A 26,248-nucleotide genomic window follows, 5' to 3' on the forward strand; every position below is an offset into this window, starting at 1 on the left:
CTTTACCTGATACTTCACATCTGTTTAGGCACCTTTTATCCCATGCACACACATGTGCAAACACTCAAGATTGTGAATCCAAGTATACTATTCCCCTCCTATTTTCCTAAAGTATAAATCCACTGCTTGTTTAATCAAACAGCATTAGATCATAATAGCATATTAATCTCTCATCTCCAAGTCTAGGTACTGAAAGCCCCACCAGCAAGCACAGGAAATGGATCAATCATTCATGAAGTTCATATGTCTCTTACAACCTGACAAGACTCCTGCACTCAATCTTCAATAATAGAGACTTCCTAAAATGCTTTTCTGTATATGAAATGTAGGTATAAGAACTGTGAAAGAGTTAAAAACATTTCCATGGAAGTGTGCAGACAGAAGAAGTGTGAAACAGCAGGCATAATCCAAATTCATCCTACAAACATTATATGAATGGCATAGTACAAGAAGTACTAATGCAGATGTAGTTTATAGAGTTCTGTGGTTGACAAGAGTTTGTAGGAAAAGTTATATGATGAATTTTGCATGTTAAAAATAGTGTTGCAATTCTACCTTCACACATCTCCACCGTTATTAGTACAAAGGAATAAGGACAACACAACTGCACTACCTGTGTTTGAAAAGAAAGATGAAGAACAGGGGGAATGGGGAAAAGAGCTTTATATGCCAAATGCTTCAAAATCAATAATTAAGAAATATGCAGTAATAGCAATCATACAGGGAGATACTGGGACTTCAGAATCCTGAAGTCCCTAAGTAAGACTCTTGAATCCCTCCTAAGCAGTATAAAAAAGCAAGAGTCAGTACCTACAGCTCCTTGTTAAAGGTGACTGACAGAAGAAATCAAGGATTTAACTAACATCCAGTAACCTTGGGGCATTTGTCTCACAAACCTGAACAGCTGAGCAATGTGGGCATTTGGCAAAGAACTGAAATTTACCTTCTTTAGAAAGCACAGATTTCAGCGCTTTCTCCATCTGACACCTCCTGCCTCCAACACAAGGGTGACACCTCACACCAGGGAATTCTTAAGAGCCAGCATAGTGTGGTCAGTTCAAATTCCCCCCAGATTTACCTACTGCAGCATTTTTGAGAGGTCCTTATCCTCACTTGAAAACATTGGAAAAATACAGTGAAAAAGAAAGATACAAGAGGAATACAGGGAATGTTGCCTACTTACATGAAAATAAACTAAAGATTAAAATCCCTCAATTAAATTATATTCTTACGTCCTGCTTAAATAACTGCACCAATGTAATTGAGAAAAGATCTGCATTTCATATAACCAGGTTTGTCATTTTCAGTTTAGGTCTATAGTTAATAAAAACCTGCAAAGTAGCTGTTTATAATTTACCTGGCAGTCAAGTAAACATTTGTGTTCCTTCTACTAAATACTTACAAACTTATTAAAATGCACTGTTTCCTAAAGTTCCTTGGAAAGTACCTTTATTTTGTTGTATTTTAGTTTGGGTTTGTTGTTTTTTTTTTAACTTTTTGTTTTTATTTATTTGCTAACTTTGAAGTCCTTGGAGGATTGCATACAGATCTTCAGAGGCATAAGGAGGAAAATGCTCTGGCTAACAAGACAGACAAAATGACACAGCATGAGCTGCATCACTTTGCAGTCTTGTATGTCCTTCTTCTGACCTAGGTGCAATTACACTTCCAAGTAGAAAAAGTTCTGTCTCCTTGGCTGAGATTAAAACAAGGCTGAGTTCTAAGGTTTGCAAGAGGTGCCACATTCACCAGTCTTCTGGAAGGCAGGAGACTTTTTCCATCCACTGCTAAGCTTCTCAAACCTTCATATGATTAATGCTTCTATTTTTTCCCCTTCATCTTTTGAGAGAATACTAAATTATAGTTTAACATTCATCCTGATGTACCTTTGTATAGAACCAGTGCCCCACAGCTTTCAAAAAGGGGTTCTTTCCTTAAAATCTGTTTCCTATTACACTTCTGGTTTAGAGAAAATGGGAACTGATTTTGAGGCAATACTGGAGATTTTTCTCTCTGCACTCCAACAGATTTGTCTTTCTCCCTTGTCTGGGGGCAGCCTGTTGGAAATAGCACAATTCATTGTCCCTTCAAGACAACAGCCTGTGAATATTGCTTGCTTCCTTTGCAGTAGGTAGGAGAAACATGAGACTCCATTAAATCAGTTTAGGTGGTTCCAACAGTCTTACAGAGATATTAAGACTGCCAGAAAATCTCTTGATGCCTGGAAAGTCATGAATGATTCAAGCTTCCAAAAGGAATGACAGAATCTCTGTTTGAAATTGATGATAAGAGAGTTGAATTTCCCAATACAAGATTGGACATCTAGAAACAAGGTGGTGTTAAGATTATTTTGGACTATATTAGATTTACACAAGTCCAACTTCTTTCTGGAAAAAGTGATCTAATATTTTTAACTCTGTTTCATAATCTTTTAGTTCACACAGTTTCATTATCCATTGCCTACTTATGATTATAGCTTTTGAACATGTGATTTTTTGGGGGTTATGGTAACAACTGCAATTGAATAGGATTAGGGCATTCTACATATACAAACTGCACAGCAACAAGATGAAATATTAGTCCAAATATTACTCCAGCATTAAGAACCACTCTGTCCCAAACACCTTTCTATCTGCTTGAAAACTAGAACTATTTTTACTTTTGCCCTATTTCTGGGTGGCTTTGGGTCTTTCTAGCACAGAAGGCAAATTGAAATTCCAGTTACAGCTCTGAAACACTCTCCTGCTTATTTTTCAGTTGCAAGGCTGCATCTATTCCCGACAGCACTGTCAAATGCCTTGAAGAGGATAGTTCCTGAAAATTACCTCCCTGCAGAAGAGATTATAATTTTTATCCACATCAATTCTTTATTTATGAGCTTGTTTCTTTCTCCTCTTGCTTTAAGGGCATAAAGAAAACAGAAGACATTTTTTTTCTTTTTCTTTTATTTTTATATTGATTCCAGAGGCTCTAGGTCTCAGAAGGATATAACATGGTGCTGGAACAAGTTTTCTATAAAACTCAGAAGATTTTTCTTATTTTAAGTGCTATGAAGCACTACAAAATGTTTTATGCAACCAAAGACGACCAGGAGCTTTCTATACCAGAGCTTTTACCTGGTACAGGACCACAGTTAATACACATTTTACACCATGAAACATACCCCTTGGGGCAAAATTTGACTTTTAACTACTGACAAACACACCCTGCATCACTTTTTCATCTGCCCAAGCCCCTTTCTCAGGGTGTGATGTGGGAGGACTGGTTCTAACAGGCAGCGAGGTGTGCCAAAGGAATAAGTGAGGAGCTTTCAGAAAAGGTCTGATAACAAGTGACATGTAATATTTAGACAAAAATGCTGCCTGACAGTCATCCACTGTCCATTTTAGGGTACTGCAGTGAGTCACTGAGTGCTTGACAACCAACCAAATGCTGAAACTCAAGCATCTAACTAGAAGCATTAGACCCAAAATAGTTTCTAAAAATGACACCATTTTAATGTATTTTTAGTCTCTAAGCACTATCCTGGTCAGACTCTGTTAAGTAACTTTACTTCAGTAGGACTTCATGTTGCAGATTTTTCCCCTTTACCTGTTTTATGGCTGTCACAGTTATGACAAAGAATAATGGCAATCCACTGGTAATAGGACTGGTTGGGGTATCTATCATGAGCTAAAAGAAAATAAAACACACCAAATGTTATTTTTACAATTGTATATTCAAAAAAAAAAAAAAAAAAAAAAAAAAAAAAAAAAAAAAAAGCAGCAGCAAGAAGACTATTTCCCAGACTCTTTATTATAACCTGTGAGTATTTTTACTGCATTTCCTGCAGAATTCCTCAAGCAAAACTCCGTTTCTGAATACTAAATAATACATCAGTAATGATGCAAACAAATGTTTCAGGGCACAGAGCAGCCTTAGTCACATTTGTAAAGCATGTGACATCTTTAAAGTCCCTTACTAAAAGGAAAATATAATTTCATCCTGGAAAAATGAATTCAAAAGGATATTTCAAAGGAAGGAAATCTACATTTTATGAAGCTGTTTCAACACTCTATATGATCTAGTGCTTACCAGCAATGTAGAGTATAACATCAACCACTTTAGAAGTGAAAATAAGGTTAAGAACAGAAATTTCCAGTGATTTAGATATCAGAGAACACTTTTTTTTGACTGCACCTTTCTGGTTGCCCCAAGTTAACATGCAGTTTTTACAATTTGTGCAATTATTGCTGGCATGCCAAAAGTGCAGTGTACACACTAAGGCTCTGTATGTGGGGGAATGTTAGTGGTTCTCTTCTGCTGCAGGAAAAAATCAACATGGTCAAGTGCTGTAAAGGAAATATACACAAGAACTACTCAAACCCACAAACACTGATTTGATCCACTTTACCTGAGACTTATGGCATTGCTTTGGGAATCATTAAAGAAGAAAGAAAAGTCATACATGAAGTTTACTCTATCACTAGGGGAAGAACCTCGCAGAGAAAACAGATCATGGCACTTTGCAATGCACACATGAGGTTTTTGGTTGTTTTTTTTTACAGAAACAGACAATTTACAGAACACAACAAAAATGAGACCTAGGCTGAAATACTGTCTGTTCTTTAACTGTAGCATTACAATTTCAGCTTGGCAGCATATTGACTAAGAAAAACCATATAAAAGCATCTGATTTTTGGCTGGATAGGGTTAATCATGGCATTTCTGCCATCTACTCTCTCATTCTTTCTCAAGAGAGGCTCATATATGAAAATGAGGCAGGTTTTGTGCTGAATTGTCACATTTCACCAGAACACTATGGTCCTCTGCCTGCCATGCAGCTGGACACACATCCATGACACACCTCATGTGACCAAAATGCAGTCTGTCACCTTGTTTTGGGCATGCACATGTGTGGTGAACAATGTGGACTGGACTGTGCTGCAAGTTGAAATCACACGATGAGACCCTGCCCCAGCTATGCCATCCCCAGTGGAAAAGGTGGTAATGACAGACGCTGCATCTTGGCCACATGAGATTCACAGGACATGGAAGGTCCCATGGTGGTCAGCTTTAAAATGTAGGTTTGCCTCATTAAAAAAACCCAAAAACTAGATATTAATGAACTTCCAAAAGGGATTTGAATAAAAACAGATCTCCATTTTAACAAATGAACAAAAATGACTTCAACTTTTTTGCTGTTCTAAGAACGTAGACACATGGACAAGAAGACATTTTCCATACACATGAGGACATCTATTTGACAAAAACTGAGAGAACAGGATTCCACTCAGAACATAATTCCTGCCCTTAAATCCTTATTTGTTTATTTAGACACTAGTGAAAGGCAATAGTTTTAAAGAACTGTGACACAACATTGAACTGAAGAGAGTTAAAAAGTATTAAAAAGTAGTAAAAGCCATGCTGTATGTGGTTACTTTAATAACATTTATGTTCCATCTTCAGCAGGTTCCCATCTTCCTCATGCTACAATATGTTAAACAGCATGAAACATTACAACAGGAGTGACATAGTCATTATTCTTAACAAGAAGATGTGATGGACAACACATTTTGTCAGCCTAAGTTAGAACTGTATGACTTTAGTCCAGCACAGGCATTTTCAGCCTAGGAATGTCCTTCTTTTTAAATGTGAAAGAACAAGCTCAAGGGACATAGGAGGCAATGGATTTAAAGCTGCAGACCTGGCCCTGATACTGACACCTTACACAACCACAGACAAGTTTTATGAACTCTTCACTATCCCCATTCTTTGTCAAATGAGGTGCCATCTTTTTCATACGTACACTCTAAATGTTGGTTAATCACTGTGGAGGGCTGTTCATGTTCAAATAATTGTTTTATGATGACAGAAAAGTTTGTGTACCCCAAAATCTTGTCTCTGCCTCAGATACTAATTAGTCTTTCAGAAGTTACTATCTCTCCTCTGACCCCTTCTCCCACTTATCCTTCACCTATTATGTCTGCAACAGCTCCACAGAATTCAGGTATATTACAGAGCTGAAGAGGCAAAGATCATAGAAAATTACAGACTGTCCTGATCTACTCATGGGTGTTCTTAATTAAAAGAAATACAGTTGGCTACAAAAGCCACAGCAATATTTCTGACATAAGCTGTAACAGTAACAGCACTAACTCAGGTCTTCAAAACTGGCAAACTATTGATTTTAACTGTAACATCTGTATGTTCATTTTATTAGAACAAATTGAATTTGAGGCTCTTAGAACTATATCACAATAGTCTGTTGATTACAACCACCTACAGTGAAAATATACAGACATTCAAACACCACCAATGCCCACAAAAACAAGAAGCATGTCTGGAATTCCATTTCTCCCTTAAGAGCTTTAAAGTTGTATTGGAGGCAGACTACGGAATCCCTGCGCTGACTGTGCAATGGACTTTGAAGCTGCACACTTAAATACATTAGCATTCATGAAGATAAAACCTAAGGATAATACTTAAATTTGGACATAATTATTTTTAAAGTTATGTTGTTTTCCTAGAGAAACTGGAAATGTGTTCTTTTTATAGACAGAATATATAAGTAGAGAAGTCAAATTCATAAAACAAAAATCAGTGGCAAAATCTACAACAAAAATTGCAATTTCTTGAGTATTATTCAACTTACCTGAACCAAAAATATAATGAGAAAATAAAAGTTGGCTACTCTTCTGAACTGCTCAAATAAGTTTTTTGGAACAAAATTCCACACTGTATACTGAAGGGAAGAAAAGGAGAGAGAGATGAATAATTACAACACAATGCACAATTTTTCAATGCAATTCAGTTCTGCTCCCACTGAACTCTCTTAACCTAAATCTTTTCATTCCCCAGGTCCCCTCCCCCAGACCTTGGTGCTGTATCCAATTTTTATTCATTTTTTTAATTCCTTCTGGTTTGGGTACAGCTAGCAGGGAAACAGGGGTAGCAACTGCATTTCCTCTACAGGCCAAGTTTAAAATGTTTTCCTCCAACCGGGACAGGGGCAGCTGGAATCGTTTGACTGCTTTTGTCCTGGGTAGGAGGAAAGAAATTAATTCCTGCAGCTGTAACATTCCCTCCAACACTACAGCAATGAGGCACATCCCCACCATCAGTTCTATTGATTTCAATCCAAGGACACACCGGGAGGGAATCCACAACTGCAGTCCACTGCTGATTTATTTTATGCAGACTACTGGCTTTCAATTTGGCTATTTCAAAAAACCTCATACCAGCTTCATCCTGCCTTTTAAGTAGTTTGGGCAACACTGGATGAAAAACTACTTTTCTTCAGAAAGCCTGACCAACTTGCTTAATTGCTGTGTTTTGAGGAAAGAAAGGTGAAAGAATGAGACAAATTGTACAACAAGCAACCCAGCTTTTCTCTCAAAACTGTTCAGAGTTTGTTTCATTTTGAATATTGTATATGCATCACTAGACATAATAGAGGCATGCACATCAGCCACACAACTTCCTAAGCAACACATCAAGTGGTTTTGCTATGACAAATTGATTCCTTACCTTGGATGATATGATTCTGTTGTCTGCAAACTTCTGAGGGACATAATGGCCATGCTGGGGAAAACGGTTTGCTATATAAATAGTTCTTGTGTCGCTTTGATGCGGTGGGTCAAAACCCTAGAACATAAAATAAAAAAAGAGGTAATCAAAAAGTTGAGTTTATTAACTGCTGTTTTGTAAAATTCTGTGGAAAAGGACATTCAGATATCAAGCAGCAGTTTTCAAAGAGTAAAGAAAATTAGTGTATAAAACTGAAGTCTACTGTGTCCAGACAATTTTCACAAACTGTAGTGAAATAACCCAGAATCTTACTTTTGAAATTGTGTACTCATTCTGAAAAAAATGAGAGAAGAAAACCTGTCTCAAGAATAGAGAACACTAGCTAACATGCAAACTTGAAGCCCTGCAAAACTTAAAAAGGAAAAAACAGAAATAATTTACAAAATTTCACAGCCGTGCTTATGATAACCCTAATAAAACATATTATTGAGAAAAATAAAATGTCAGAACATACAAGCTATACTACTATGCTGTGGTAACTGGATTTTGAAAAGATTCTCATCAGAGAAAAGCCAAAAGCATATATATCTGACCAGAGAGCAGTATTTTTCCAAACAATTTCTATCTCCAAAAACTAACATTTTGTCTCATTTCAAATGTGATTTCCTGCCATTACCACCAATTCATACATGGATGGTGCAACAGTGAAAGCAAACCCATGGGGAAAAAAAAGAAAAAGCATACTCAGAAATACTTATCAATAATTTCCTGCCAAAACAGATTATCTGAGTGAGGTCCCTGGGAATCAAAGCCCTGTTGTAGGTCTAATGGTCAGTGTTTTCATTATCTGCTTCTTCAAGGGGAAGTGGAACACAAGTGTTAAACCTGCAGATGACACCACCCTGGGACTGACTGCAAGAACACCAAGAGAAAATTCTTGACCAACCAGATGCACAGAACACAAAGATCCAGCACAAAGGAACTGCATCCAGAAAAAGAGAATAAAAGCCCGTAAAGGAATTTTGAAGAAAAATGTCAAAGGCTATAACAGATCACAGGCTAGACATGAGTCATCCACGTCACCCCACTGAGAAAAAGGCCTTCAGTGCAGAGGAGGCTGCAGGAGGAGTGGGAGGCACAGCTGAAGCACTGCGAACCAACTGGACAGCACCCAGAGGAGTGCAACATGAGCCCCAAGAGATCCTGAAAACATGACATATAACACAAGGCTGAGCAATCAAAAAAGCAAAGAGCAAACAAATTAGAGTAATTTAGCCTGGAGGAGAGGAAACTTGGGATATCCTAGTAAATCTCCTGATACACAGAAAACTGCTCCATAGAGAAAATGGGGGCTTTGAAGGCCAAATAACAGAAGTAAGCAGGGTTATGTTGCAGGTAAGAAAACTTAAGTCTGGGTATTAGAAAGCAAACAAATTCTTTTGTTGTGGAAAGGAATAATTAAATACCAAAATAAGTCATGAGGAAAGGTTGCAATGTCTGTAACACAAGGGCTTATATCTAGGTCATTCAAGTCTATGTTTAATTGAGCCTTTCCTGGGGCTACATGACTCACCAGAACCCTTCCTAGCAATAATGCTCTGACCCAGAGAAGCAGGTGATGGCAGAAGACAACCAAACAGTAATAATTCAGATAACAGGCCAAGAAAACTACTAAAGAAAAAGTCAAAAAGCTTTTACACATGAAATAAACTAGTGAAATTAAATTTGGAACTGTTGATTGGGAGTCAATGACTGTGTGCAAAGTGGTGAATTCCAACATCAGTATCACACACATTTCTATCTTAGAACCAACTTGCAGAGTTTACACAATCTCCTTGTTCTTTGATACCAAGTGCAAGGACAACTGGTGGTGTCCTTTGCTAGAAAGGGCATTATCAATTCCACCACTGCAGGTGAGGAAACTGCACTTGCAGTTGTTTTGCTTCACCTCTGAATGAGGCTCAGAGCATTATTCATGTCAAATAAAAAGTGACATTTACAGAACACCAGAAGATACTTCTGTACCAGCTAACTACAGAAGATAAACAGTGAACACATTAACTGACATAAAAATTGGTTGGTATAACCAAACATTATTTTTTTTTTAATCCATTGATATCTCTAACACAGGTCATTAGGTATGTTCATATTCAGGATGGTGTCATTTATAAAGTAAAGGAATCATTAAAAAAAACTCTCAAACACACAAATGTTTGTGTTTAGCATCATTACTACAGAAACATTCTACTTTAGAAAGAAAGAGGTCCAGAATAAGGAAGGGAGAAAGAAAGGAAGGGGGATTTTTCAAAGAGATTTGAAGGAAAATAAACTTTAGATGACAAGTAGTGGAAGGCTGGTCTAGTCACATGCTCCAGGGTGAAAACTTGTTTCAAGATAAGAGTGGAGCAGGGAGACAAAAAGTAGATAGAGGAAAGGATGGAAAAAAATGCACAGGATACCAAAAGCAAAATGTAAGGAACTGTTCACAGCTTTAAGGAAAGAAATACAAGCATGAAAGGAAGATGAAAAAAAAATGTACCTGTTAACTGCTGACACAAAATTTAAAGAGAAGAGTGTTTGTCACAGAAGCATTTTGGGTATCTGACATTACTGACACAGTATTTCAATCCAGAATATGCCACAAATAAAAGTGTTTTTCAAGCAAGAAAAAAGGTGCCTAATTAGTAAGACTTCATGCACAGCTCTCTTCTACAGCTCAGAAAATGTCTGGCACTCACAAAATGCCAGACATCCTCACTTTGGAAAGTCAGACTCTACAGCCTGAAAAAATTCCACTCTAAATCAAACAGATGTAAAACAAGGAAAAAAACCACAAAGAGCAAAGAAAACAAGTTGCAGTCTTCCTTCTGACAGTGATAAATGCTAACATGCATGCCACTTGCTGAACACTATTAAAAGATAAATCAAAGATTACTGAGTGACTAGGATATCACTGAATTTTTTATATGCCCTTTTTAGGCCACTATCTGAGCACCTGAGGGTTGATGAGTTTGATGGCACTTCATGATGAAGAGTAAAGACCTCTGCACAACTCCAGTCTCACTGCACAAGCACTCCTATCGGAATGAATACCTCTGCTGAAGCAGGCTCAGATGATTTAAACCAAGAACTTTACTTTCCAAATAAATCAGAATCTTAGGCCATACAAGTTTACAGGTGCAGTTGTGGAGCTAAAACAGCTTAAATTTGCAGTCTGTAGAGATTTAATTCTGTTTTGTTGCCATTTGCCATGGAGAAGGCACAGAAGCTGTGCAGTCAGCAGATCACAGTGCACACAGCAAGGCAGGCTGGGGACAAAACCCCTCAGTTGTCAGAGGTGCAGTTGGAAAAGAACACATCCCTGACAACCTCAGTGACTGACTGTAGGCACAGCAGGAAGTGAGTGTCAGAGCTGGAAACAAAACCCAGATTTCCTACGTTTTATGACTACAACTACTAAAAATCACTTGAAATTAGCCAACAACCCTGCCATCTCTCATAATTAGCTGATGAGACCACAGCTAAGCAGATCTTCCAGAAAAATTTTAATTACACATCTCTCCAAGGAAAATTCTGCACAGTTCTTGAACTTCATTGTTCAAGAGCTGAACAATGCTTTAACTCTTCCCTAACGATGGGTCTGGTCACAGAGCCTGCTCCTGACACTAAACTGATTTGTAGTCCAAATTTCTGCCCAGCAAGGGATTTTCCACAATGACCTGTGCAGCCAGCAAAGTGGTGCAGAAAACACACTGTTTCCTAATTTCACTTAATAGACAGTTCTCTCTCTTTCTAACGTCATTCTCCAACTCAGCTGCAAAAGTAGGGTAACATGCCCTTGTCAAAGGATTTCTGCAGCTAAAGAGCATGAGCAGAGAAACCCTAAATTAGAGTCTTGCAAAATGATTGTCACCAATTTCTTTCAAAAAATGTTATTTTTTCCTGCAGTTATCTACTGAAGTGATTTTTACCCAAGTGCACAGCTCACTGACTTCATTACAAATAATGCTGAATATATTACAAGACCTAGTATTTAAGGCTTCTCAACCAGGTATATTACAGGCATATATATTACATGAATACCCTTTAAATAAAATTTGACCATAAGATGAAACGACCTGATTTTCTTCCCCTTCATGTTGCAAATTAAATGTAGATTTGTTGGCTAAAGTTCAGTTCTTCAGATGATTTACCAACACAAATAAAGCATTATCTACCCTTGGAATACAGCTCTCATTTAATCTTTACTACACACTTCCCCAGAAGAAGTTTTGCACCCAGATGAACTTAATACTTTGGTTTTGAAAACAGCCTAAAAGCATGCCACTCATATACAGTACACAGATATTCTAGTCAAGCAAATTTATAAAGCACAAATGAAAATAACCTTTAAAAAAAGAAAAAGAAAGAAGTGATTCATAGTTTTCATTTCTTATAAATTTGAATGACTATAAGCAAAGTCCAAGTAATTTTTATTAAACTTCTTCAGCAGTGATTTTATTACTGTTCTAAAAGTTAGACAAAGATATTCTCTGTGCAGTAAATTAGGTTCCTTTAAAACAGCACAGAAGAAATATCCCGGGGAACTGAGGAGAAGTATTTGACTGCAATTTTATGCAATTTATTTCATGAAAGCCATGGGATTCAACAGCCAGTCTCAAAACAACTCTTTCCTACATTTTGTCTGCATCTCAATCACAGTACTTGGAGAACTGCCCATCGGCCATAAGGTAAGGAAAACTGATCCATCCATTTTCCCACTTTGGTTTGTGTTTATGGTTTTGTCTCAGGGTTCTTTCCCCAGCTTTTTTAACATGTCATGCAGTTGTCTGTTCATACAATAAAAAGCTTCCCTGTGAAAGAAGAGTTTTGAACTGCTGCTGAGGAAGCCCTAATAACATAACAAACCAGGCAACCACACAGGAAGCAAATGACGATCAGCTCTACAAAAAAGATCCTCCCAAAACCTGCAAGTGCAAAGGAAGAAAAGAAAAAAATGCTTTTGTACTCAACCTGTTGCTGTAACATACACATCTATTGTAGGACTCTTAACACTTCAATAGCACTATTAAGGTATGGCAGTGAGAACCAACGCCCTCCCCACACACTCTACAGCACTGTTAGGTGAGAGAGCAGAAATCCACAGGTCTTTCAGCAAGGATTCCTGACATGAGACCGGCAAATAACACATCAACTTCATTATCAATACATGCATTGATAATTGCAAATCATCTACCAGGTGGTTTTTGCTTATGACTTGCATAAACTTAGTATATTTTAATATCATATCCCAGGGTTTCTCATTCATTACTCAGAGCTTTTACAGAAGAGGAAGAAAAACCTAACTTATTTTGCCAAAATAACTTTTGCTATGTGACCACTGAAAAGTGAAAAGTGTTTGAAAGAAGGAAGTCTTATTCAGAGCCTCTTCCTCCTTTAAAAACCCACACTGAACACAACAGACAAAAGCAGCAGCTCCCTTAAAACCTTTCTGAATATCACATACTACTTAACAAAACTAATAAACAGAAGAAAACTTGGTCTCAGAAACCCTTTCTCCTAGGGAAGTAACTGGACTGATCATGGCTGCAGAAGCAGAACACCACATTTCCTGGCAGACAGCCCAAAAGTCTGCTATTACACTGCTGTCAAGATATATTTTGATTAAAGGTGTTTTGAGGAAATAGATTCTCTTGCTTTGGATTTTCTTCTGAATATACATAGAATACTTTTTTCCTCTGTCAGATAAGATAATCTATTCACACTCCATGCCCATTTTCAGAAGTCTGTGTAAATTTGTACTCCATACAGTCAGCCAATAATTCTTTCAGTCATGTAACTGGGCAGCAGTCAAACTGAATTTGCCTTATCAAAGGTTAGCATGAAGGAAGAAACAGCCTCTCACAGCAATTTTAAACGCTGCTCTAACAACTAAAATAGTGAATCAGCTGAAGCACCCTGATGTGTACACAGTGCCATGCAATTTGTACCTCCCCTTTTAAATACCACTGCAGTAAAGAAATAAAACTACTGAAAGTCATGCATTATTTGTGCAACTTCCTCTTCCCTCTTACTGTATCTACAGCTGTTCAAAATATCTCATAATAAATCATGTTGTAACCTCCTAAAAGACCTATAACCAGATTACATTCTTTTGTGAAAACACACCCTCTAGGTAACAAGGCCTACGAAATCATGAGGCAATAACCCTTCCTTTCACAAAGTTAAAATATGCCTAGTACTACAGTAAGGAAAGTTGTACTAGTGCTCACCCCAAAGTCCTGCTCACAAAGAGCTCAAGTTGTTCTTATTTTACGTATTATTTTGTCAAGGTGCCCACCAAAAATAACTTGGAAAAATCCCTACTTAAAATTTTTAAAAATCACCTATCTTCTGTTTATCTGCAAACACAACAAGCAAGGTAAGCTGGGCTCATTCACTGCTAACATTCTGCCTCACGCCAGTTTCTCTGCTCAGGTCACCAACACCAAACAGACTGGTCTTGTAACATCAATAAAATCAGAAAGGAAAAATGAGCTGAACAGGCAAGTTAAGCTTTCTAACACAGCAATCTCAAAGGCTGCTATGGCATGTCCACTTCCTGTTAGCAGCAAAGGATTTGAATGGAGATTCAGGTAAATTGTTTAATTTAAAAACAGTCCAACTTGCATCGATGAAGGAAATGGCTTTCTTATCCTCCCCTAAAATCCAAATGACAATATTTATAAAGCATAATCTGTTTTGGACTTCCTATAATACAAACCTAAGACCTTGTAATAGCTGCTCTTTTGTGACTGTCTTCAACAGAATGCCAAGATTCACTTTATTAATCCAGCACCCAAAGAGGGCCTACACAAAATTTTGCCAGGGAGGACTGTTTAAAGTGCATGTAGTGATATGACAAAGGGAAATGGACTTAAACTGAGAGAGTGCAGATTTAGATTAGATATAAGTAAGAAATTCTTCATTGTGAGGGTGCAGAGGCTCTGGCACAGGTTACCCAGAGAATCTGTGGCTGCTCCATTCCTGGAAGTGTTCACGGCCAGGTTGGCTTATCCTCTTGTCTCAATGTGCTTAAACAACTAAATGCCTGTAATACATTCCTTGTCCATTGCTTTATTTTAGGATGCTTCCTGTCAGACACACATCATCAATAACTTCTGCTCACATGCTTTTTGGAAGAGAAGAGACTCTACAATAAATTGCCTTCAGCTCTAAGGAAGGAAGAAACTTAAAAGCAAGCCTCAATCCCAAAGACAGGGCTAGTGGCTCCCAAGTTACATTTCAAGGCCAGTAAGTGTGCTCTAATTTCCTTTTCTTTGAAAAAAATGTTTTATGTAAAGTCCAAGAAGTTGAAGAGACACTGAGGCTTGACAGTGTCTGTAGTCCAAAATGCCAAATGTGATCTTTTGCCACAAGCTCCCAAAGCAGCACACTGCTCTAACATGGAAATGAAAATGCCTTTGCAGTTCCAACTACACAGTTCTAATTTCAGAACTGAAAGTTTTCCTCTGTGGGCTCCAGCAATTAGTTTTCTTTATCTGCAATATCATCTTCCTGTCAGGCATGTACAAAAGGAGAGTAGGCAAGATTTTTAAAGCTGAAGGGTGACTTCAGACACCCGTCAGGAGACAGCTACAGGGCATCACATTTTATAAGATAAGAATCGAGAGCTCAAAAATCACAAGGCACTTTTTCAGAAGACTTCTCAAACTACATAAACTACACTGAACATGTAAAGTGCTAAAATTCTGCAATAATCAACCACAGAAACAGCAGCTACTAAACAGGCCGCACTAAGAAATACAGAACCAATGCAGGAAATGAAACATTTAACATGCAAATCCTTCACATTCCTCTAATGACCACAGAATGGATCTCAGAAAAAGAACCCCCCCCAAGTACATCCTTTCTGTACATTCCCTGCATTTGTTAAGCAGGTTTATAGGAGATTTTCAATATTAAGTAAAGCATTCAAATCTGTGACAAGCTATGAACTTTCCCTTAAGGCTAGAAAGCGGCTCACATTTTGTAGATAGCAATTTCACCATTAAAAAATGACATTTCTCAAGTCCATGACAGGAAAAACACAGAGCAATTGTACATTCCTTCATACTGGCATACTAAATACACTATTATCTTAAAATGAAATGCTGTTTACCCTCTGCTTTGAAGAATCATTTATAAAAGTATTTTACACAAGCATGAAGGGTTTCTGTTCTGGACTACTCATACAGCCATTATTGAAAATCCTTGTTTTCAATATTTGGATTTTTTCTACTAGGCAATAGCTATTTATGCCAATGAGCTCCTGCACTGAGAGTCTAATTCATATTTTCTTTCAGTACAGAAGAAAAAAACACAACAAACCCTTTCCAAAAGTATCTTCCCCCAAAATCACCATTAAATAATAAATCTTAAGGCTTTATCAAAATGTGTGCCAAAATTATACTGACAATTCCCGACAGTCGCTGTTCAATAAATTTCACAGGAAGAGAATTTATTTCATTGCTGAAACTGTCTAGCTCTTCTTTTAACATGCTTTGAAAAGCCTGCTCTGTAAAACATTACAGTTTTGAGTCTACTGCATCCAACCAATAACAGTTTTAGTTCTAATTCCATTTCAAACATGATTTATGATTTAAGTGTCAGTTTAATGCCCTGCTTTCAGACATGTGTACAGACTATTCTATCCTTAAAGCTTGCTAAATCTTAAGCTTCCTTTCCATTTTTTGGCAATTCTCTTTCCAAACAGAAATGTAAATATCTACAAAAATGTGCACAGCCACACAAAATAGTACAAAAATGTGTAAAGGAGTAACAACAGATTACAACATGTATTTTGGGGGATAAACCATTTAAAACCTCTTCCTCTAGTAAAACATTTCAGGATAAAAACAGTTTGCCTTTTGTCTGCATCATGATCTCTCCTTCACATTTACGGAAAGTTCTCCTTTCCCAGACTTATTTTTACTCAAAGAAAACAAGGAAAAAAAATCCTCTTAAGTCATTGCATGTGGGAGGCCAAGGAATTGCAGGCGTTTGTTTTTTAAATCATAGTGTAGTTCTCAGTCCCACTTTCTATCTTTTCTACCATGGTCTGTACTAATTCTAAGTGGTTTTCTCAACAGCAGGTGAAAAGAGGTTGAAAAAAGTCTAGCTGCAAATATGTCACCTGTGTTTTGCTAGAAGATATGACCTTGCATTTACAGAGACACTTTGTCACATCTATTTTGCTGCAGTTCTTATCTGCTTGCTTAACAAACAGATTTTGTGCTAGAAATTGAAGGATTTTTTTGAGAGATAAACTATTTCCTGGTGATATAACTACACAAACAGTCATAACTACTGAGCACATCACAATACAGTCAAGAAAAAGCAAGAGCAGATCATCAGTGAGTGTCACAAGTCATGACGTTTTTAATGAAATTTAAATACATTGTTGTATTTTTCTTTTATAACTTTTATCTCTCCATCCCAGAGGAAAGCAAATGTCAGTTTTAATTAAGTCAGCCAACCCATTTAAAACTAGAAAAACAAATACCGATGATATTCAAAACACATGTTGAATGTTACTAAATCCAGCATGCATCTACTTGCCTTAGATTACAAATTTTACCTTCCACTGAGAGCACAGAAACAATCTCTGAACAATAAACAGAGCTTTTCACCCATCCCACTAGATACTCCCTTGTTGACCAGAACACAAATAGTTTTTGCTCATTGTTAACAAAATTCTGTTTTTCTCCCTGTTCTCCCTTAGTCACATAAAAACCATACACAGACAAAAGTTATTAAGGAAGCAGGACCCCATTAGTGCAGGAATATCATACAGTCAATTAAACAATTATTATTGAGTGATAAGTGGAAATTTGGCACAACAAAAATTGCTGTTTAAAAAGCTCATGGAGAGGAGAAGAAAGAAAAGAGGATGGGATAAGATACAGGTCAAATACCCAAGTCTCACAGCAAAGCAGCACATCGGACAACACTGATCTTTCCATTTTAAAAACAGTTTTAGAAAGAATCAGTGTCAGGACTGGTTTGATTATGTATTGGTATGCAAGATTTAGAGTTTAATTTTCATGAGGTAAGACTTACGAATTACACACAGGACACAAGGGATGTCTCCATTTGGAGCTGACAGCTGGCTGAAGACAGGGCCAGGTTCTGCACGCTTTGGAACACACTGTGCTGCAAATGTATCAGCCCTCAGCAGCCACAGAATACAAAGAGAAAATAAGGTTAAAAGACCCAAACACATGGGAGCACTAGTCCAGCAGATCAAAGAATATCTCTAGCAAAAAAAGGAAGGCCACATTTGCTCCTCTGCTAAGTTACAGGAGGACGGTCCTTAACCTCCAGCTCTCCAACTACTGCAGCAAAGCAATGCAACATTTGGGCTGTTCCAACAAACACCTCACTGCCCCTTCAGTGATAATTCAGAAGGTATTATTAACCATGCAGTCTGAACCCCAGGAATTCTTCTGAGCAAATATGCATTTATTTTTCTAGCATAAAATAACAAGCAGTTGGTTAGTTTTAGCCAGAAAGGGGAAGAGGCTTCATTGAGAAATAAGAGGGGGGAAATTGTACTCCCGAATAGCAAGGTGATTTCAGAAGCTAGATTCTCAGTCACTGGATTAGTGTGAAGTACTTCTGGCATTCAGAAAACAAAAGGAATTTTGCGCGCGGGGGGGGGGGGGAAAGTAACTGTATTCAGTAAAACGATTACGTGAAAATAATACACATTTGTCAGTGCAAACAATGAAATAAATGCTGTCCACCTTGTTCAGAATGCCACTAACTGCAAGGTATTACAAAATACCATCTGTCATCTCAGAACATCTTAACATTAGCACTAGAGGATTGTATGTCTGGGATGTTTTTTTTCCTTTCAGATGCTGGTTAATCTATTTGAGGACATTCCCTTATTAGTAGAAATTTTTTCATTAGAACAGATCTAGAAGATGAACACTCCTACAGATACTGTGCTGGCTGTGGAGGGTGTGAGGTGTGACAGGCACTACCTACACAAAACAGTCAAAAACATTCCCTGCGATCACCCCTCAATGCAGCCTATGGAGAACTTCTGGACTTGAAAAACTCCTGACATCCATCCCAGTCTGAACCTTCTTATAATCACAAAATAAATAAAATAGCCTGGTAACTAGGTTTTTCAGTTAATCTATAGATTTTATCTTTGATTTACAGTTAAATAAGAAAGCTGCATTTGCCCAAACACCAAGCTCTCCACAGCATTAAAGCTGTTGTGCACTACAGCATTCAGGTCCTTAAATTGCAAAGATACCCTGCCAAATCCAGAACAATACTTGTCTTGAATTGTCATTAATAAAAAAGAGGCCAAGCAGGCAACTCTTAAGTTTTGTCCATGCAGTATCCTTTGTACTTTACTGAGCTGTTAGACAACAGCTCAAAAGGCTCAAACTCCTCATAACAGCAATAGAAGAGAAATCCTGAATCCCTTCTCCAATTGACAGGACTAATAATTTAAAATTATGCAGCTAAAATCATACATACAAGGGTATTCTACCACAATTTTCAGAGACCTCCTTGCCAGAGAACTGAAGGTGTCAGTACATTCTGTTAATAACACTGCAACAGCTTCTGCACTGCATGTGCACCATCAGAGAGCAGCACAGCCCAAACACTGCCATAAACCCACCAAAGAAGTGGATCAGAAAGTCCCTGGGTGTTACAAATGTCACTGTATTCTCCTTTTGTGTTGGTACTGCACAAACTCAACAGTGGGAGCCACAACAGCACTTGGTACACAGATTTGCCATAAGATCTAGCCCATCATATCTGGAAATGCAAATAAATATACCATGCTATTCCTAAATATTAATGATGCTTCCATCAACTGCTGTTTATCCGGTTGCTTTTTTCAAGCAGAGTTGGCTGTGCCTGTGGTGTTATGCAACCCTCCAAATCCACATGCCTACTGCTCTCTGAGATCTCAAGGTAACAGAGCTGGAACCCAGACATCTCTCCTGCCCAAAGCTTGCCTTTGTCATGGCATTTCACTCAAAGCCATGAATTGTTAACTCCATTTGGCTCTATATTTTTTCATTACTAAAACCCAAGTACTTCCAACTATTAACTACATAGTATAACATCTCATTAACTAGGAAGTTAATGACTTACTATGCAGCTCATTTAGCATGAGGCAGCATTAGATGAAGAACTGAAAAACTGTCTCTGCAGGTTGGTGTGAATTGTTTCAGAGTAAGAAAATCAGACTGAAGGCCAAGATACCAAACAAACTGATGGTTTGTGCCACACAGGCACTGAAGGCTGTACTGCTGTCATCAGTTTCTTAGATACAACAAATCACTAAAAAGCATCCAACACCTCAGTTAAAAAATTGTTATGGACTTGTAAGATGATAATAAGGATGAATGAAGTCTTACATTCTCAGCATGTCTCTTCAGGTGACTGTTCATGCCTTTCTATCCCTTTCTGTAGCTCTATAGGCATGCACTGGACTTCAGAGAAAACGCAGCAAAGCCACCACTTTCAAAACATAGCTAAAATAGCCTGAATTCCATACCAGGTCCTCTCATTACTTTAAACATGCACACTCCTAAGCATTTTGTATTCTGTTCTCTTAAGCAAACAAGAAGTTGCAAAACAATTCATTGGTTTCATACAGAGAGTACTTAAAAACTATCTCAAAGCACCTTCAGCAAAGCACCAGTCCCTCCCCTTTTCCCCAGTCCCTTACTACTTTTCCAGCAGTTCTGCACACCAACGTTTTTCTTTTGTATTACTACAACATCCCACTTGCATCACTCCCACGCATTTGCCTGACTCCAACCCTCCTGGAAGGATGAGGACCCTTTTTTAAAACCTGTTGCCACATCAAGCACAGGTACAAACACACGCTCCAAAGGCATCCAAACCCACACATTCCTCTATTCTCCTCTCAGACACAGATTTTGGCACCTTTTGATTCGATTATTTCTGTCACCCCACTCTTCCCACTCATTCTGGTTATTTTGTCAGCATCCTTCCCCATGTTTTTAGCCCTCTGACATTCTTTCAAAACTAAACATCACAGCCATGTGGAGAAGCAAACATATGGTGGGATCTATGTTAAACCAGCAATTACACACAGGGATGAGTTGTCTGAGTGTCTTTGGGAAGAAACATGCAGTGTGATACCTATCTTAAGCCATTTTTCATCTTCATGAGCAGTGAAACAACCAAGCCATTAAAATCTGTGACGTCTATAGGAAAAAACCCACAAAGCACATATCATTGCAATAATTTTTTCTCATCAGTACTATATTTAGATGTCTGCCAAGAGTCTTGAATTTTTATTGTCCTGCTTTTCTACTACACTAATTCTTTTCTTCCCTGTCAAAACTAGTACAAGTTTTAAGCAGTTATTTTCTACCAGTTTCCTTTAAGAAGGACTAAAACCTCCTAGTGCCAAGTTTATTGCTCATCCTATTACACTAATGTTTTACTTTCTATTAAGGGCAAACAGATTTCTGGAAAGCTGGTCATTGCACTACTTGCAGTGAAAAAAAGCAACCATGTTAGATACACGAGTTGCTAGCACTGATACAGCCCGAATCTAAACTCTAAGGAAGACAGCTGCTTTAAAAACCACACACACAAACCTCAAGACATCTTCAAGTGGAAAAAATGACAGCTACGTTACACCAGTTTTTTTCCTAAAAAACATGTGTACGACTGTAACAGAACAGAAGAGCGTGGTCAGAGCTCAAACAGAGCAATTAATTTCCAGGTCAGTAACTCTTGGTGTCAGACCAAACTACTGAGCACTGTCAAGCTGGCACCGAGACCATCACCACAAGCTTTCTGCCTCAGACACAGAACTGGGAAAATCTATGGGCCATGGGAAACGAGGTCAGGGAAGTACAGGAAGAAAAAGGAAAACATAAAATTTCTTATCTTATTTTTTGGTTAAAAGTGATGCAACAAATTAAGCAAATCACGAGTGAGACAGAAGCTTTAACAAATCAAAATCTGAAAACCTAACTAATTAAGCTCTTGCACTAACCTGGACAACATCCGTGATGGAAAGTACCTCCAAAGAATGGAAGAAGTTATTTTACAAATGCATCATTTAGAAAGAATTTCTCCCTTAGAGAAAACGAAAGTAGAATAATTCTGGTTGGGGCAGGAAGCCGGCCAATGCTTCAAATCAAAATAAGTAAAACTCATGTAGTTCCCTTAGAGCGCTACAGCAGCACAGACGTGACAGCAGGGCCGCCTGCTTTCCCCGGCTCGTTCTAGCCCAGCACAGCCAGCACCGCCCTTGTGGGGGGACAGGCACCCTCACTGCTGCCTTTTCCCAGCGGTTTCCCCCGCCAGAAGCATTTCACGGATGTTTTCCTTCCATTTCTTGCACTTTCAAATCCTCAGCACGCAGCGGCTGCAAAGCGCTCAGGTACAGGGAAATATTTGAGAGAGACGCACGTCTCGGTGAAAAAGCCTTAAAACATTTCGCAACGGGAACGAGGAAGAAGCTGCGAATCTCTGGAGTGTCGGTCCAGGGAAAAAGACACACCGTCATTTCTCCGATAAGTTTGGGGAGCCCTTCCCAACGGGGGCTACACGAAAGGGAACGCGCCTCTGTGCCAAGGTTTCGAGGGGAAAAAAACCCACCAAAAAAAAAAACCCAACCAAAGGCCAGAAGACCGACACAACCCAAACCCTCGGACACGGGTTTAAAATAAAACTAAAAACCCCGCCAATAACGATCCAAGTGCAGCCTGCGGGTCTCCCCAGCCCCCGCGGGGGGAAGGACTTTCCTCTCTCCCGCAGCCCGGCCCTGCTTTCTCCGCGGCCCGGGCGGCGCCGTCGGGACGGGGCCGAGCGCAGAGCCCGCCCGGCCGTGGCGCGGAGGGCGCAGGAGGCACCTACCAGCTGCTGCCGGACCCAGCGCAGCATCCCCGGCGGCGCGGGTCGCGGCCCCGCGGCGGGGCTCCCTCGGCAGCGCCGCGCCCTCCCTCCGCTATCGCCGCCGCCGCCTCAGGCGAGCCGCCCGCCGCGGCTGCTCCCCATGGCGCGGGGCCCACGCCGAGTCAGGAGCGGCACGGCCCCGCCGGCGCCCCGAGCCGCGGCTGCCGCCGCCATCACAGCACGGCCGCGGACACTCGGCGGCTGCGGCCGCCCCGGGAAGTGACGTGGCGGGGCGGGGAGCGGGGCCGGTGTGAACGAACGACGGAGCCGTGAGGGGGGAGCTGCCGTGGCCGCGGTCCGGCCGCTCCGCCGCCCTGAGGTGCGGCTCTGGGGCGCAGGAGCCGTGCGTGCCCGAGTGATCCTCGGGCAAATTCCAGCTCCGCAGATGGGCTCCGGCCGCAGCCCGTGAGGGCTCAGCGCCCTCAGCCCTACGATGGCCCCCTGTTCTACCCAGGGGAAGCTACTTCGCAACTTGACTGTTTTATCTTTCTTTTCTTTTCAAAAAGTGCAAAGGGTACACGTGTTGGAATAAAGACTTTGAAAAGAGAGCAGATAACCACTGAGTTAAAGCCCAAGCGCACGGTGTGTGGGTCTCCCAAAGCAGGGAACAGGTGCTGGATGATCTGGCGCCCAGCTGCTGTCAGCATTGTTTGCTAAAATCGGGTGTAGAAACGTGCTGGTGGCAGGCAGTGATCTCTCTGAAATCTTCCACTGGAAGAAATCTTCCCACCTGGACGCGTTCCTGCTCTGGGTGACCCTGCCTTGCCAGGGGGTTGGGCTGGGTGATCTCCAGAGGTTCCCTCCCAACCTTTACAATTCTGTGATTTTGCCCAGAAAACAGATGTTGCTTATCGAAACAAAACAGTGTTCAGCGCCAAACATGGGACACACCTATACAAGTCGGCAGCTTCTGTGCCTGTGTGACTAAGAACTAAAGGAGATTAGTTTAAGCAGTCCCAAATACAGTTGTCCCTGAAGTCAGTGACGATTTTGACACAATTAAAGAGAAGTGTTTCTGTGAGTGAAGAGCACTGTTCCTGCAGCTCCCATTTGTTCCCAGGGAATTAGGACTTTTAGCAACAAATCATAATCATATCTGCTATAGTATTTAGTGTTCATATAGAAATTTAGAATGTAATTCAGAATTTAAGATGGATGACCTAATGTCTGAGCAACAGAATCTTGTGGAGAATGCTGTGGTTTAAGCAGCTGCATTTAATTAGAAAAATAACGTTTAAACAGTGGGGAATAAAACTATTTTTATCAGGCACTTAGGAAAGCTCACATTAGCAAAACTTGGTATTAAATGCTAGGCATTATTTCAAAACATTTAAATACATCAAAGCAGAGTTTCAAACAGCTTGCACTACCCTATTCATCTAATGAGAAGTCAAAAATAACAGTGATTTCATAGCTGTGGCACTTTGCCTGGAGAGTGGCCTTAAGCCAGAAGCTGAACTGATACACTCAATATTCGTGCTCCTCTTTTATCATCAGATGTAGAATAGGCTCCTGACCACTACACACTAAAATTCATATGCCATTACTCTGAAGTGCAAGAATATTTGTCACTCTGTCCCTGCCAAATACCAGTATGAGTTGCACTTTCTGCAAGCCTCTGTTTCTATGGCTTGCAGTTGTGTTACATAAAGCTGCTTGGCGCTGTCTGTTCCACATTTGCTGTAATGATACTGTTTCACCAGACAAAACTTGGAAGCAATTTGCAAGTGATTTGAACTCTGCAGTCTGTATTTTTCACTCTAAGATGTTTGTATTTTGGTGCCTAAAAGTATATTGATAGGATGGAATTTTTTTGCTCTGTGCAGCAAAGGCACCTTTTCAAATACACAGAAAAATTTCACTAAAAAAACATCCTTTCCTAGCATCCTGCCTAGTAAAACTTTGCACCTTTTAAATTGCTCAAAAGCCCACAGTAGACACTTATGAAGTTTCATCTCACCCTTGAGAGAAATAGTTTTCAGAAGAGAAAATTGAAGCAGAGCAGCCAAGCCAGGTATTGATTAGCCAGTAACACTCCAGCACTTCTCAAATCAGAGGTCAACTGTATTAAGAATTAAGATTCCCACATCAGACACCCCACTTTAAAATAGTACTCTGGAGTCACCTGAATTCACACACAGCAGGTTTATACAGAAAAAACCAGCTGCTGAAGAAAAAAAAAGTCACCTTCCAAAGATTAGGTTTAACCCATTGCCCAGTCTCTCTTGATTAGACTCCAAGCTTTCCACTTAAGTTTCTATAGGAGTAATGATTTCAGATGTTTGTTTAGCAAGATCAGGATACAAATGCTTTCTGATAAATAAATGTTTATATAAACATAAAAACATACATAAAAATGTTAGGTCCAGCAAGCTTTTATTTATGCATGCATGAGTAATTCTTATATAATCAATGGTGCTACTTTTAGGTTTATAAAATTAAACATAACCACAGAATCATTGCCTGAACATGCAACCATCAAATTGTCACTGGGGCTGCTGATGCTGCTCCCTGAACTTGTTCCTATGGGAGACATCATGCATTTCCATCCGTTTTGAATGGTGTTTTGGGGCTCTTTTCCAGCAGGAACTGGTGAGATGCTGTCAGGCTGTATGGCCACATCCAGTGCATGATGAAAGGAGAGGGAAGTGCAGCACTGATGCCAGAGGGTGATCTGCCTGCAGCATTCCTGCCTTGGAAAACTCTGCCCTATCACCTGCCCCATCCCTGGATGCACCAGCCCCATCCCAGCCTCCCAGAGTGCTGCAAAGGGAGTGGTCTCATCTGGTGCACTGACTCTGGGACAGCCCAGCTCTTGTGTTGCATCTACAAAACACCTCTGACTTTTGGGACAGAAAAGCCAAAGAGGTGCGGAGCAGGGATGTAGGTTCAGAGTAGGGATGTAGGTTTGTGTAGCTCCTTACAGTATCATTTTCCTGGTGGAAAATTCCTCTCAGTCATTACTTTGGTTTCAATGAAATATTTTGTAATTTCTCTAAATGAATATTTTAATCTATACATTATTTACTTGCTAATTACAGTGCTAATTAAAAATGTACGCTATAAAATACCTGTTTTGTTTCCAATCCATCAAGGTTAAGGGCTGCCTGAGAGACACAGGGTTTCTTCAAGCATTCACTTACTGGCTGAAGCATCAATTATATAGAGATAATCAGTGGCTGATTTTCAGTCACAAGGCTTTTCATCTAAAAACACATGTGTATTCTTACCTAGAGCAACCAGTCTTCAGGGAGAAAGTAAAAGAGCTAAAAAACAAACTGAACTTTTTAAAGGGAAACCTTGCATGCAGTTTGCACTCCCTTTTTGTGCCCTGAGAGAAATAAAATCTGATTAAATTACAGGATTCACAAGGTGACATTTCCAAGACACTTACTGGATGTCCACAATAATGCAGTATTTTTTTATTTCTTCTTACCCTCTCAGTTCTTAAAACCTGGATCTTGACGTTACACCTCACATTTCCATTGTTGTTTTTTTTATTTTCACTTGAGAGCTTTGTTGAGATTGTAGAACTTCAACTTCTATCCAACACATTAAGGTCAAGAGAGCTGGATCCCAAGTGCCAGGTGAGGGGCTCCATGTGACACAAAGAAGGTCAAACCTGTCAGTGCCCTGCAGGCACAGAGAACTTTGCACTGCACGACCCTTCACCAAAAGATGCTCTGCACTTACCTCATCCCTGGATGTGTGGAATGGCCTAGCCTGCTAAATGAAAATCAAGAGAGTTTACTATCAGTGCTACTCATTTTGCAAGTCC

General features: G+C 39.6%; 1 protein-coding gene across 9 annotated transcripts in view; it reads right to left on the minus strand.

Moving 5' to 3' along the window:
* Nucleotides 1–22,564, minus strand: part of ATP11B (ATPase phospholipid transporting 11B (putative)) — a 65,811-nt gene extending 43,247 nt beyond the window's left edge. For all 9 annotated transcript variants that reach the window (XM_031505619.2, XM_021543613.2, XM_021543561.2 and 6 more), the window contains exons 1-4: nt 22,432–22,564; nt 7,510–7,626; nt 6,635–6,724; nt 3,592–3,672 (exon numbers count right to left, since the gene is read on the minus strand). In XM_031505619.2, coding sequence (XP_031361479.1) covers nt 3,592–3,672; nt 6,635–6,724; nt 7,510–7,626; nt 22,432–22,458 — 315 coding nt within the window. In that variant the 5' untranslated portion in view covers nt 22,459–22,564. The remainder of the gene's footprint in view (nt 1–3,591; nt 3,673–6,634; nt 6,725–7,509; nt 7,627–22,431) is intronic.
* Nucleotides 22,565–26,248: the final 3,684 nt, after the last annotated feature.

This window comes from Lonchura striata, chromosome 10 (genome assembly GCF_046129695.1).
Source record: "Lonchura striata isolate bLonStr1 chromosome 10, bLonStr1.mat, whole genome shotgun sequence".
In the NCBI taxonomy this organism is placed as follows: domain Eukaryota; kingdom Metazoa; phylum Chordata; class Aves; order Passeriformes; family Estrildidae; genus Lonchura; species Lonchura striata.